We start from the raw sequence: 15,484 nt of genomic DNA, 5'->3' as shown, positions 1-15,484 counted from the left end.
CATGCCCCGTCCAAGTACATGATCCCAGCACATCCATGTGTTCACCAACCCAGAAGTTCCCTGAACCCTTTTTAGGGTGTCTAGATGGGGTTTCACTACATAGGCAGGACTGACTAAGCCATATAGTCATACTAGCATTCTCCTCCACCCCAGATACACCAGGCAGGTGGGGAAGGGGAGACTCTAGTCAGGATACTCCCTTAGTCCTGCTCATGTTAAGTGTGAGCACACACTCATGAAGGTGTATAAACCAGCTCTTCATGCCTGTATCTACCCCTCAGACAATGATGCTTTAATTCCCCATTGCAATTCTCTATCAAACTTACTCTGAGCAGGATATCTCTGTCCATCTCTTTTCATTATGGGTTGTAAAGTATGTACCTTGGTCTGAAGCAATGTCATTCTGTGATCCAAAGTGGTGTAATATTTGCTGTTGCTGTTCTTTTATAGTACTCTGAGCATTTGCATCTACCACTGAGTAAACAAAGTCTGTGTCAGAATCGGGATCTATTCTCATCAAGACCCATTAGATACCAGCATCTGACTCACTTGCCACTATGTTCATGGTCTTTTCCCCTTTGAGGTATCTGCAACATATCCATCTGCAGGCTCTATTTTGTTGGCAAACAAAGCAGTTCTTGGTGGCATTTTGTGCTACAGAGGTGCAAGAGGAGTATGTCTAGACTGGGTCCATCTCCGTATTGCTGTAGTCCCTCAATGTCCATTCATTTCATGCACAGGTGTTGTCCTCAAGCAAGCACACCAGGGTATCCACTGGTCAGTTCCAACCACCTTGTGAACCTGCAAGTTGGTTCTTCCTATAAGCATCACCATATCTACTATAACGCATCCCTTGAAGTCTCAGTAATTTCAATACAGCCATGCCTCATACAGGCATCTCTTTAATAGGCCAACTTTCCATTCACTTAAGACCAGGCCATTACCTAGGAGTCAGTTCAAACATAGGGACTTTCTATCACTGTTCATTTCTTCAGTCATTGCTAGGAAAATAGCATATAATTGAGCTCACCAAACTGTGGGTTTTTTTTTTTTTTTTTCATTATTACATTGGACTCCTACTCAAAAGGAGGAGCAAGAAGTCCTGTTGAACTGATTGGTTTTTACCTTCTATAAACACAGTGATAACCTTCCAAATAGGATGCTATCCATTCACCTTGGAACTGCCATCCATAAACCAAGCAACTCTTTGTTGATCAGCTGAAAAACCTTACAGGGCACTGTTCATAGAATAGATTCTGACAGCTCCTCATGCATTTCCAAAGTCAGTCCTGGGACAAAGAGTCCACCTGCTTGTGAATCCACTGAGTAGCTCTCTGCATTTCCCCAACAGTATATACCTATACAAACATTTCCATTATGGAACTCTTCTAGGCACTATCTTCCCCCTCGCATGCTTCTCTGACCTTACCCAAGACATCACTGATACTTCAGGCTTTGGAGATCAGCCCTGGGATTTCTTTGGAAGGAATGCTGCTAAAGCTGAACTCCAGTACTTTGGCCACCTCATGCGAAGAGTTGACTCATTGGAAAAGACTGATGCTGGGAGGGATTGGGGGCAGGAGGAAAAGGGGACGACAGAGGATGAGATGGCTGGATGGCATCACTGACTCGATGGACGTGAGTCTCAGTGAACTCCGGGAGTTGGTGATGGACAGGGAGGCGTGCTGTGATTCATGGGGTTGCAAAGAGTCGGACACGACTGAGTGACTGATCTGATCCGATAGTTTTTATTTACAGATTTTTTAGTTGTAGTTAAATACATGTTACATGACGCTTACCATCTTAATCATTTTTAAATGTACAGTCGTGTTAAGTATATTCATACTGTTCTGCAACAAACCCCTAGATATGTTTCTCAGGCAGAACTGAAATTCTATACCAATTAAACAATAGCTCCTTATTTCTCATTCCCTCCAGCCTCTGGCAACCACTTCTCCACTTTGTTTCTATGAACTTGACCATGCTAGGATACCTTTATAAGTGGAATCATCATACAGTATTTTTCTTTTTTGTGACTGGCTTATTTTTCTTAGCATAATGTCCTCCAGGTTCATGCATATTGTAGCAGGTGTCTTCATTTTCTTCTTAGTTTGAATAATATTACACTGCACATATATACTACATTTTGTTTACCCATCTATCAATGGACACTTGAGTTGTTTCCACCATTTGGCACTGTGAATAATGTTGCTATGAACATGGGTATAAAATATCTGAGATTCTGCTTTCATTCTTTTTTATGCATACCTCAAATTAGATTGCTAGATCATATGTTAACTTTATTTTTAATTTTTTGAAAAGCCACCACACTGTTTCCCATAGTGGGATGCACCATTTTACATTCCCACCACTAGTGCACAAGTGTTCTAATTTTTCCACATCCTCCCCACTATTTGTTTTTTTGTTTTGATAGTAACCATATTAATGCATGCAAGGTGGTAAGATTATTTTATGTCCTTCAGTCATAAGGACAATTTCAATTAATGTCCAAGAGCAAGCTAGTAACTGCCCCTCAAATGGAAATTTTCTAGTCCAAAGTCCCAGGAGGCATTACTGTGGGGTGTTCACAGGCTTTTGCTATAAGCCACAGTTTACCCTCCACATCAGTCTATGGTACAGAGAACTCACTTATACCAGCACACAAGGTTTTATTCTATACTGTGTGGGCAATCTTAAAACTTCTTAAGGAAGAGAAAAAATATGAAATGAAAAAATGGTGCAAATATTTTAAAATCTGATGAAAACCACAGATTCAAGAAATTTACTGAAACCTAGAAACAAGAAAACTACACCAAGGTTCACAGTAATCAAGTGTCTCAAACAAGTGAGAAAGAAATATTTTAAAGCAGCTAAAGAAATAAGATATATAGAGAGGAAGAAATATAAAGATGATAGAATATTTCTTGTTGAAAAAAAAATGCATGAGATACAATTGAGCAACATATTTAAAGTACTCAAAGAAAAAAACCTGTTGCTTAGAAGTTTATACCTAATAAAAACATCTTTCAAAAACAGAAGTGGGTGGGGGAAAGAGCTTTTCAGACATTGTTGTTCAGTTGCTCATCTGTGTCCAACTCTTTTTGACCCTATAGACGGCAGCACGCCAAGCTTCCTTGTCCTTCCCTGTCTCCTGGAGTTTGCTCAAACTCATGTCCATTGAGTCAATGATGAGATTCAACTGTTTCATCCTCTGTCGCCCCCATATATAAAGCTAAAATAATTCATCAACAGTAGATTCACACTACAAGAAATGTTTCAGAAAAAAAAAAAGCATTTTTTAACTGAAGTATAGTTAATTTACAGTGCTGTGTTAGTGTCAGGTGTACAGCAAGGTGATAAACACATATTCTTTTTCAGATTCTTTCCCATTATAAGTTAGTAGCAGATACTGAATATGGTTCCCTGACTGTACAGTAGGTCCTTGTTATCTATCTAAAGTATTTTATATATAGTAGTATGTATATATTAATCCCAAATTCCAAATGTATCCCTACTCTACTCCTTCCCCTTTGATAACCATATATTTTCTATGTAAATAAGTTCACCTGTATAATTTTTTAGATTTCACATAGATAACATGATATTTGTATTCCTCTGATTGACTTCACTTAGTATTATAATCCCTAGGTTCATTCGTGTTGTTGCAAATGGCATTTCATTCTTTTTATGACGGAGTAGTATTCCATTATATATATATATATTCATCTGTTGATGGACATTTAGACTGCCTCCATGTCTTGGCTATTGTAAATAGTGCTGCTGTGAATATCGGGGTCCATGTATCTTTTTGAATTAGAGTTTTCTCTGGATATATGCCCAGGAATGGGATGGCTGGATCATACGGTAACTCTGTTTTTTGTTTAGTAAGGAACCTCTATACTGTTCTCTGTAGTGGCTGCACCAACTTACATTCCCACCAACAGGGTAGGAGGGTTCCCTTTTCTTCACACCCTCTCCAGCATTTATTATTCGTAGAATTTTTGAAGATGGCTATTTATCTGAGGTGAGGTGGGACCTCATGATAGTTTTTATTTGCATTTCTCTAATAATTAGTGATGCTGAACATCTTTTCATGTGCCTGTTTGGACATCTGTATTTCTTCTTTGGACAAATGTCTTTTTAGGTCTTCTGTGTGTGTGTGTGTGTGTGTGTGTGTGTGTGTGTGTGTGTGCTGTATGAATTATTTGTATATTTTGGAAAGTATTCTCTTATTGTCACATCACTTGGGCTCAGGCAATCTTGTTTACTCCCATTTAGCATATCTGACTGATACTTCTTGAAGGGCAATTTATAGTACTAGGTAGGGGAAACATTCCTCAGTCAGATATAATTTCCACCCACATAATCCATTCAGATAAAAGAGACAGAGACCCAATCACTTGATGTAAAGCCTGTTTAAAAATTCCATTTCTCATCCAAACCTCCTCTTAAATTCTATCAACCCTGAATTTCTATATTCTCTCAATCCAATTGCAGCTCCAGTTATGGATCACCAGTGGGTTTTGATACTTGACAAGGAGCTTGAGGTTCTCTAGTGAAGGAGTCCCAGATAGACCCTTGGGACCACTGACGTTTTAAAATGTCCAAAGGACCTAGGTAGTTTGTATGAAGGTGAGAGCAGTGCATAAATAGTTAAGTGAATGGTTCTGGATGTATTGTGGGATCAGGGACTGATTATATGCGGAAAGGGCATTGTTGGGAGAAAAACAGGAATCACTCCCCAGCAAGCCCCTATGTCAGTCAACAGAAAAATGGAAAAAATCAAATCAGTATAGTCATACAGTGACTAAAAAAATCTAACGGAAGTACAGACAACTACTGGTGTGTGCAATACATGGATGAATCTCAAAAATATACTGAGTGCCATAAGCCAGACACAGATGAGTTCATTGTTTTTATTCCCTTTATGTAAAGTCTAAAAATAATCAAAACTAAATTATCATTGATATATCAGGAAACTGGTTATCTCTGAGAGGAACATATTGTTTTGAAAGGCAGGAGGGAACCATTAGGGGTGAACAACCATTATGGAGACCAATATATTATAAATCTTGATATACATCATCCATGTTTACATGGATGTACACATGTATAAAATTAATCAAGCATTAAATTTAATATTTTATAAGTAAACTTGTAAATTTTGTGTTTATAAGTTAGAACTCAATAAAAACATTAAATGTAATCATTCTTAGAATAGAAATAGAAGACATAACTTCTTTCATATTATTAGAGAAAAAAGAAAGGAATGAAATGAAATCATGATAACAAGAGAGGGCAAGAAGGATGGAACAAAGAGGCAAGAAAGAAGTGGTTAAGAGACAACACACAATAAGCTGGCAGAAAAAAAAATTTGAAAAATATTGAGCTACATTAAGTATCAGACAAAACAAATTAAGATAAAAGATATGAATAATGAGGATCATTACATAATGAAGTCATTCACCAGAAACATAGCAATTCTCAATCTTTATTCAAGAATATAACTTTAAATTACATGAGGCAAAGTAGACACAAACATAAAGAAAAATTAACAAATCCACAATTATGGGATTTTAAAACAATTCTCAGTGATTGACAACACTATCAAATAAAAAGTAAATTAGAATAGGAAAGACTTGAACATCACTATACAAGGAAAGAACTGGATCTTAATATTTAGAGAATATACTTTCCTCTCAAGAATATTAGACACATACAGGCACTCATGCAAGTTTCAGCCAACACCAATGTATGAATATCATATAGAACATGTTAAAAATAACACCAAAAATATCCATATGTTTGTAAATTTTAAAAACATATTCTTTGTAATTCATGAGTCAAGAAATAGAATGAGAAAATGCTTTAGGAACTGAACAACAATGAAAATACCATGTATCACAGCTCAGGGAATGCTGCTAACTAACTAGTAGTAGAGAATAAAATTTAAACTTAGATACAACAGTTACAAGAAACTTTTTTTTTTAATTCTTAATGTACTAAGTACCTTATCTAAAAATCCAGAATGAAAATAATACAGATCGCAAATCCAAAGAATATGGAAAGAAGGTGAAAAAGACAATAGCAGCAAATAAAATCAAAAGAGAGGATGAGTAAAGAAAAAGGCTAGTTCTTTCAAAAGATAAATTTCTGGCAACAGTGATCACATAAAAGAGAGAAAGCAAAACAGGACATGGCTATTGAAAAAATAAATTTTCAAGATGAACAAAAATGGTAACTTTAGAAAAAAGTATATCTTACAAAAACTAAGTCAAGAAAATTTAAAAAATCTAACTAGACTGAAAATCTAAGAGAAATTTGGGCAAAAATCTCCTCAGCTAGGTATGGGAGAGAAAATTATTGGCTAAGACACTTTATGCTTAGAAATGTAAAATTTCTAAGTACGAACAAACAAAATTCATTAATATATTTAAAAATGAATACCTCCCAAACAGGTAAGTTTACTTCAGAAATATATTAATAGTGAATATACTAAAATTATATATTAATATTAAATAAAAAATTGTTACTGTAAACTGATGTGATGCATTTAAACTTTCACTTCCATTCATGCATGCTAAAAAAAATCACAAAACCTTAGAAGAGCCCGTATTAAAATCAGAAACATCATAAAAATGCCTTTTACTACCCTTTTCAAGATTAAATGCTATTGCAGTAAACAAATGTAGCATTATTCCCACACACAGTCAATATAGTTAAAAAAAAAAAAGTGGTTTTAGACCATTTACTCTCAGGTAAAGAGAGTTCACTAATTTACTCTTCACACTTCTTCCATTCAGAGGATATCATAAGGAACAAATTTGAATTGTGTAATTCGTTTGAATGAACCCAGAATGTTTTATTTTCCTGACGTGTGCCTCTTCTCTCAAGGTTAAGAGGTGAAGCCTTTAGTGTTCTATGCTTGCTTAGGTACTACTTTGATAGGTGTCTACGTGCTTTCACATTTGTCTTCACTTTGTCCCGGAGGTGACTTTCTGGTCAATACTTATCTGAAAGGACAGTTTCAATACTACGCAACTACGAGTCCTTTGAAGGCTGAAAAACGGAAGAAAATGGAGAAGGGAAAGATGGTGCATCCAAAGAATGACTCCCTCTCTTTCCTATTCTACCAGGGAACCTTCCACTTACCAAGTTCTCTCTTCCCCCTTGGCAATGCAAAACATCTTATTCTTAATACATTTTATGTACAAAATTCAAGGATAGATTAATCAGCCGAAGTTTAACGACTGGAATAAAAGTTACAAAACCGTCAATCTTCCTCGACGGGGAACTACGGCCCTGGCACTACCAACCAATCACAACCAGCTAGAGCCGAGAAGGCTGAGGGAACCAGATCAGAGAGGCACAAACCGGAGCGTTCCGCCTGCGCAGCGAGGGGCGAGACTGCAGTTCCGGGGTTTCGCGACGACGCGGCGCCCGACCAGTAGGAGCCGCCCTCGACCAGCGGGCTCAGAAGGCACGACGACTGCTCGCCTTCGCCACACCGCCACTGACCGACCACCCGACCGGCAGACATGGTGGAAGCGGATCGCCCGGGGAAGCTCTTCATTGGAGGACTCAACCTCGAAACTGACGAGAAATCCCTCGAGGCTACGTTTGGCAAGTATGGCCGCATTTCCGAGGTGCTGTTGATGAAAGATCGAGAAACCAACAAGTCCAGGGGCTTCGCGTTCATCACCTTCGAAAGTCCGGCAGACGCGAAGGCCGCCGTGAGAGACATGAACGGCAAGTCCCTGGATGGTAAGGCCATCAAGGTGGCCCAGGCCACCAAACCGGCTTTCGAGAGCGGCCGGCGGGGCCCACCCCTGTCCCGCAGCCGGGGCCGCTCGAGGGGCCTGCGCGGGGCCCGCGGCGGCGGTCCGCGGCGCCCCCCGTCCCGCGGAGGGCCTGCGGATGATGGCGGCTACGCGGGCGACTTCGACCTGCGGCCCTCCCGGGCCCCGCTACCCATGAAGCGCGGGCCGCCACCACCGCGGAGGGCCGGCCCGCCCCCCAAGAGGGCCGCGCCGTCGGGCCCTGCGCGCAGCGGCGGCGGTGGTGGAATGCGCGGGCGGGCTCCGGCCGCGCGAGGTCGAGACGGCTATGAGGGCCCGCCGCGCCGAGATCCGCCGCCCCCGCGCCGGGATCCCTACCTGGGTTCCCGGGAGGGGGGCTACTCTCCCCGAGACGGCTACTCCAGCCGCGACTACTCGAGCGCCCGCGACGCCCGGGATTTTGCCCCCTCGCCCAGAGAGTATACCTACCGCGACTACGGCCACTCCAGCGCCCGGGATGAGTGTCCATCGAGAGGCTACGGCGACCGAGACGGCTACGGGGGGCGCGACCGCGACTACGCGGATCACCCTAGCGGAGGCTCCTACCGAGATCCCTTCGAGAGCTACGGGGACCCGCGCAGCGCCGCCCCCGCGCGTGGGCCCCCTCCATCTTACGGTGGCGGCGGCGGCCGCTATGAGGAGTACCGCGGCTGCTCGCCCGACGCCTATGGCGGCGGCCGCGACGGTTATGCTGGGGCCCGGAGCGAGCGCTACTCGGGGGGCCGCGACCGGGTAGGCAGAGCGGATCGCGGGCTGCCGCAGTCCGTGGAGAGGGGGTGTCCGCCCCCGCGCGAGTCTTACAGCCGGTCGGGCCGCAAGGTCCCCCGAGGCGGAGGCCGCCTGGGGAGCCGCTCGGAGAGAGGAGGAGGAGGAGGCCGGAGCAGATACTAAGACCAGCAGACCTTGGGACCAAAACCTTGTTTCAAAGAAGTTCCAGAGAAGAAGAGCCTGTTCTGTGGTAACTACCCAAGGACTAGTGCAAGGAAGAATTGTTTTTCACTTTTTAAAAGTTTCCTGTTAACTTCTCCATGATTATTTTTGTGTGTGTGCATTTGAGAGGAAAAGTTTAAACTCGTTTTGATTTCGTTCTGGAATTGTTAACGTTTCTTTCAACAAGCTCATTTAAAAGCATACGATTTGAACCTGCTTACTAGTCGTCTTATGTTTCCAAGTAGAAATTCTCCTAAAGGCTTTCTTCCTTCTAAATTTTCCTGATAAATGAGGCCGAAAGTTCTAAGATCTTTTACAAAGAAAATTTTACAAATTTTCCTAAGATGGAAAATTGGACCATTCTTTACATTCAACCCAACTAGATTGGAGCGTGGGGGTGGGGGTGGGGTTGAGTGGGAGCGACTGGTGTGTGCTGCTCCTGAGATTTCAAGGTGTCTTTCAAACTAAATCTCAGTGTTAACCTGTATTAAAAAGCAAACAACTGACAGCAACAACAGAAACCGCTTAGATCAGTGTATATAAAGAAAGAAAGTTCTGTTCACAAGTAAGTCTTAAAAAAAAAAAAAAAGAAATTGCTGGGCATATTTTGCCTTTTTTCATACTTTGAAATCTGCAGAATTTCCTATTCTCTTGCTCCCCAAAATACCATTCTTGTGTTGAAATAGGATGGAATACTATATTAAAGATTTGGCCAGCCAACCACAAAGCTGCAAACCATCCCTCTTAAAATCAATACCATTCATTTTCACCACCAAATTATTAAGAAACAAATAGAAAATATACCGTTGGTGGATTTGGAAATCCAAATGGCTTCTATTCCTAACTGCGAGCTACTTGCCCTTTGGCTCTAGGAAGTTGGAGAATTGGGCTTCTCCCCACTAGGGGTGGAAGAATCAAAAGTAAGCATCATTAGAGCTCAGAAACTGAGAGAGCCCCTGAGAGCTTGGCATTTCAACATCTGAGGAACTCAGTCTAGTATGAGACACTTGGGTCTTCCTGTCCACAAAAGGCAAGGATATGAGTTGAGTGGTCCATACATTTTTGGTGGGGAGAAGGGCTTGAACACAGATTTTAGAGGCTTTCTCCAAAGTGGCTCACGAATGATATGAGAGTCTCCTTTGTTTTGCCTCAAGTGCAGGGTAAGAAACATTTGTTCCATTCAGCTCCTGTGGAATTTCTCTGTGTTTATCTGAAAGAAAGGTAATTGTACAGTCAAATGTCTGTAATGACCAAATGAAGAATCAGGTCAAAACATTAGGAGCCATGTTCAGTGTAATAATTGCTGGAGAAACAGATGAACACATGAACAACAACAAAAGTACTTACAGAGATCTGAATATAACATACATGATTCTAAAAGCATGATTTTTTGATTAAATAATAAAGTGAGTGAGTTAAAGGAAAGGCTGTGGTAGTGGCCCAGAAGATCAAAGGCAACTAATAGCTCAATAAAAAAAAGATCCAGGAATTAATCTGGCAAAAATGTGTAAGACCTTTATGGAAAAAATGTTAATCTTTATTTAAGGACATAAAAGAAGTCTAAATAAATGGAGATTTATGCTATATCATGGTTGGGAAGACTTTATCATAACTGTTCTCAACCTTGCCGAATTAATTTGGAAAATCAATACAACTTCAAGTGAAATTACAACATGATTTTTTTCCCCACACAGCCCCTCCCCTCCTTCCCAGTACTTGTGTTGATCAGCGATGGAATACTAAATAAAAGGTTTGGCCAATCATCCACAAAACTGAAAAAAAAATGTAGCTCCCATTTACTACCAACAAATTATTAAGAAACAGATTTTTTAAAAAAACACTAATGGGAGACTAAACTAATCCTGAAACTTACATGGTTGAATAAAGAGAAAAGCAAAACAAGCAAAACAATTCTGAAAAAAAAATTAGAACTTACTCTATCAGATACCAAGACTTAATGGAAAGTTCTAGTAATTTAAGCTGTGTGACATCTTTGGACAAATATAAGACAGATCAGTAGACCAAAATAGCCTAGAACAGGCCAAGCTGTATGTGAAAATATATGATAGCTCTAAAAGTTGGTGAAAGGATGGACTTTTTAAAAATGGCTCTCTTTGCAAAAAGATAAAGTAAGATTCTCTTAACAGCATACACAAAAATATACTGTAGATGGTTTGAAGATATAAATGTGATATGAAGAGGAAAAAACACTTGAAGAAATATATCACACTGAGGTAGAGAGTTTCTTTAAGATAAAAAGCACAAACCTAGAAGGAAAATGTTGATACAGTTTTCCACATTAATATTTTTTGTAATAGTCACTGATAAAGTGAAATATTAAACCATAGATTGGAAGAATTGATTTGTGTTGAAATAATTTGGAAAAGAGTACTTAGAAAATGAAAAAAAAAAGTGGGCAAAAGAACTTAACCTTTCTGATAGATGTGTAAATTGACACAATCACTTTGGAAATGATTTTGGCAATGCCTAGTACAGTTGGAGAATACATATCTACGACCCAGAAAATCTGCTTCAAGGAGAGGACCTAGAGAAATTTGCACATGTACACAAGGAGATATGTACAGGATTGGTTTTTACAACCCTTGAATGTTAAAAAGGTAGAAAGCCTACTGGAGAGGATCAACTGAGAGTTATTCTTACACTGAAGTTCAATGTAGAAGCTAATGTGAATCAACCAGATCCACAAGAATCAACAGGTAAATATCAAAATATTTGTTGGGTGAAAAAGGCAAATTGCATAAATACAGGTACAGTAAAAAGAACAAGAGATTGGAGTGATGACATAAAAAATGATACTTAGTGTGAGGAGGAAAGGATGGGATGAGGACTGAGCTTTAGGTGAATTGTAGTGTTTTATCTCTAAAAAGAGATGGATTTTAAGCAAAAATGGCAATGTTATCTTAATTTCTATAGTCTATGCATTGGCATCTCATTGTATAATTTCAAAATGCTTTATAATACAAATATTAGTATGAAAAGGAGAGCTTAGTAAGCACCAGAATATAATGACTACTTAAAAAAAAGTTAGCTAATGAATATTATTCTGAAACTGTCTTACTTGACAGTGGTCCTCTCTCCCAGCTTTGTTCTTTCTGTGTGGGTGATACCTTACTCTTTTTGATTCAATTTGTAGAACCTTCCTATACTAGACTGAGTTTATGGCCAGCTCATGGTAAATACAGGGTGGAACTTTTATAGCTAACCAAAACTTAGATGAAAATGCAGTTTTCCCTTTGATACTCTTTAAAGTATAATAGCAGTGAAAACCTTTTTTCTAGTTAACAGAATAGTTACTTCTAAAGAGCAATGTTACGTCTATTGAAACTGCTAATAAATAGCTTTTTAAAAAGTGAGATGCAAACATTAGGAAATAAAGACTTAGCCAGAATTTAAATGAGCTCAAGAGATCATAGATTACAAAGGCTATGGGTTTCTCATGTATGTATATAATGTAACAGACACAATATTTCCTCAGTGGAAATTAACGTATTAAGACTATCTTTGTAGGAAAGTAAGCAAGAGAGCTAGTCAATTAAGATCTTGTTCATATCTCTTTCATGAGAGAGGGAGAGATGGGGGGAGCACGTGAGTGCAGATCAGCTGTTTGGCAAGACTGATTCACTGGGTATAATTTAAGGAATGTGCATCTCATAACCAAAACTTTTATGTTCTCTGTCTTGAACTTGTCTCAGCCTGTTTCTGAGACCACCTTCTTCATATTCCTTCTGTCCAAAATGGTTCCAGAGGCATCCAAACTGTCCATGTGACAGCCGACAGTATTGCTGAATATTTCCCTATCAGGTGAGGCCCGAACTCTTCCATCTCTAATTGCAACCTGAATCCTGGGATTTTAAAGCTCTGGAGGGATACTTGTTTCCTGTAGATAAATAGCTCCCCTTTACCACTTGCCTCAGGACAGGTAAGATGGAGACTTTTCTGGCTGTAGTTTTGCAACCTGGGACCTCTCTAACATTCTCAACCTTAAGTTTATGTGAGGTCCATGCTGCCTCCCTTTTTAGCCTTTACCTTAAATATGTGATTATCCTCTTTGTACAGAGAAGTTTCCTCTTGGGGGATGGTTAAACTCTGTTTTCCTCTTTGGATCATTTCTCAAACTCAGCAAGTAGACTGTTGCTTTTGCTGTGTACACATGAAATCCAGTGGTGGTGGAAATCCTTTCAGAACCTCTGTGTTCTGTTTGCATTGATGTTATTTATGAAGTAATTTATCTCATAATGTAGCACATCTGAGAACTCTTTAAAGATGATTATGAGTCCAGATATTTTGTGGGTGACATTGAACATGAGTATCAAGTACAAAAGTAAATTAACTCTAAAGGAGGTACAGAGCAATGATGACCATGTGGAATGTATTCCACCATCATATTTACAAACTCAAGAAGAATGAAGAAACTGAGGATGTGTTACAAGTTTTGGGGGAAGAAATTAGGAAAAAATAGTATAGCTTCCCCATAATGTTTGGAGGCTCCTTATTACAGTAGAAGCGTACATTCTGGTCACAGTATGAGTCCTCATTCTGTTATTTGACTTGGGCAATTACCTTCTATAAATTTGACCTTTGGTCGTCTTCATATGCCAGTGCCGATAATCCTAGAGTTTAAAATAAGGCATGTGAGCACACAGCATGGCGCCTGAAATGATTGGGGTTCATTAAGTGGTAGTGCCACAGCATGCTACACACAGCAATAGCAGTTTATCCTTGCCATTGACTAATGAAGCTGCTTATGTATTACAAGTCTTCAGGAAAGTTCAACTGGAGAGTTTTACTGTATTCACTCAACTTGAAATCTTAAAGATGTACTTGAGTCTTTATGCCCCAGTTTATATCCTGCTGCCTCTGCCTTCTTAACTTCTTGACAGCTAAGGTGACCAAGAACCTGCATCACCAGGCACAGTGTCCCATTCCTAACCAGTTTGGAGTGAGGCAGATACATGTTATTGTCAAGATGATTCCTTCAGGGAAGGGAGTCAGGAAGGGGAGGAAGATGAAATAGGTGAACAGAATTAAGAGGAACAAGCCTCCAGTTCTAAAATATTCTAAAATAATGTAACATGCATCATGAGGTATACAGTCAAGAATATCATACTAATGTTATATTGGGACACTGATCTTGCTAAGTTGCTTCAGCGTGTCCGACTCTGACCCTATGGACTGTAACCTGCCAGGCTCCTCTGTCCATGGGATTCTCCAGGCAAGAATACTGGAGTGGGTAGCCATTTCCTTTTCCAGGGGATCTTTGTGACCCAGGGATCGAACTTGTGTCTCCTGCATGGCAGGCACATTTTTTGTCTGAGCCACCAGGGCAGCCCAAATCACTATGTAGTACCCCTGAAACTAGTGGCTCAGACGGAAAAGAATATCCCTGCTGTGTGGGAGACCCAGGTTGAATCCCTGGGTCAAGAAGATTCCCTGGAGAAGGAAATGGCAACCCACTCCAGAATTCCTGCCTGGAGAATTCCATGGACAGAGGAGCCTGGTAGCCTACAGCCCATGGGGTCGCAAAGAGACAAACATGACTGAGTGATTGAAACTAACATTGTACATCAAAATATTTCAGTTTTTAAAAAGAGAGGTTAAAGACCTTGAATTCCTTCAAATCCAGTAGGGTTTAGAATTATTACTTTCTGGCATAATTGACTTGGATTTTACCTCATAAATGAAGTAGCTAGTACTGTGCTAGCTCTTGTCGCTCATTGCTCATGGTTGGGATTTGAAGCAGTTGGGGTCTTGATAATAAAATGTTATCAGCCTTGACCCCTGCTGGAGATTTTTGGCCCACCCAACTGCAAACGACTAGAGAAAGCAGAGACAGTAGAATATAAATAAAGACTGCAGAGGTGTTACTGTGACTAACACCAGGTCTTAAGATATTACAGGGCTGGGGTGAAAGTCTTGGAACTGAAGCTGTATGACAGCAAACTGATGGCAGGATGTGCTACGTCAGTGTTTATGATTGGGGACTGTTAGCTCTTTTCTAACATTGTAACTGTAGAGGCAACTGTTGTCCAAGCTGTGTAGCTGATCAGGACTAAGTGCCTTAACCAGTTTTCATTGAACTTTTCATAAGGCTAGTTTTTTGTGGGAGGCCACTCTGCTAGGGATTTTGGACAAGATCATTCTTATGGTTTAGCTAAGAAATGAAAACACTGTGGTGAACAAAAGTAGATTATTATTAACCCTCAAAGAGATTTAATGTTCAAATGGGAAGATACACCTTGGTTAAAAAATGTAAAATTTTCCCAGCACCACTTATTAAAGAGACTATCTTTGCCCTATTGTATATTCTTGCCTCCTTTGTCAAAGATAAGGTGCCCATAGGTGTGTGAGTTTATCTCTGCGGTTTCTGTTTTGTTTCATTGGTCTATATTTCCATCTTTGTGCCTGTACCATACTGTCTTGATGACTGCAGCTTTGTAGTACAGTCTGAAGTAGGAAGATTGATTCCTCCAGCTCCATTCTTCTTTCTCAAGATTACTTTGGCTGTTTGGGGTCTTTTGTGTTTGCATACAAATTAAGAAATTTTGTTCTGGGTCTGTGAAAAATGCTATTTGTAATTTGATAGGTATTACATTGAATATGTAGATTGCATTTGGCAGTATAGTTGTTTTCATAATGATTCTTCCAACCCAGGAATATGGAATATCTCTCTATCTGTTTATGTTGTCTTTGACTTC

At 40.0% G+C, this 15,484-nt stretch overlaps 1 protein-coding gene across 1 annotated transcript; it reads left to right on the top strand.

Moving 5' to 3' along the window:
* The first annotated feature begins 1,047 nt into the window (after window positions 1-1,047).
* On the top strand, window positions 1,048-8,984 carry RBMXL2 (RBMX like 2). The gene has a single exon (XM_086340306.1). The coding sequence runs from the start codon at window positions 7,539-7,541 to the stop codon at window positions 8,727-8,729; it is 1,191 nt and encodes a 396-aa protein (XP_086196432.1). The 5' UTR covers window positions 1,048-7,538; the 3' UTR covers window positions 8,730-8,984.
* Window positions 8,985-15,484: the final 6,500 nt, after the last annotated feature.

Source organism: Bos grunniens, chromosome 15 (assembly GCF_055505025.1).
Source record: "Bos grunniens cultivar Pamir isolate PY7600 chromosome 15, Bosgru_T2T1.0, whole genome shotgun sequence".
Taxonomy (NCBI): Eukaryota; Metazoa; Chordata; class Mammalia; order Artiodactyla; family Bovidae; genus Bos; species Bos grunniens.
The sequence above is the reverse complement of the archived record's forward strand: the minus strand, read 5'-3'. Positions and strand labels throughout refer to the sequence as shown.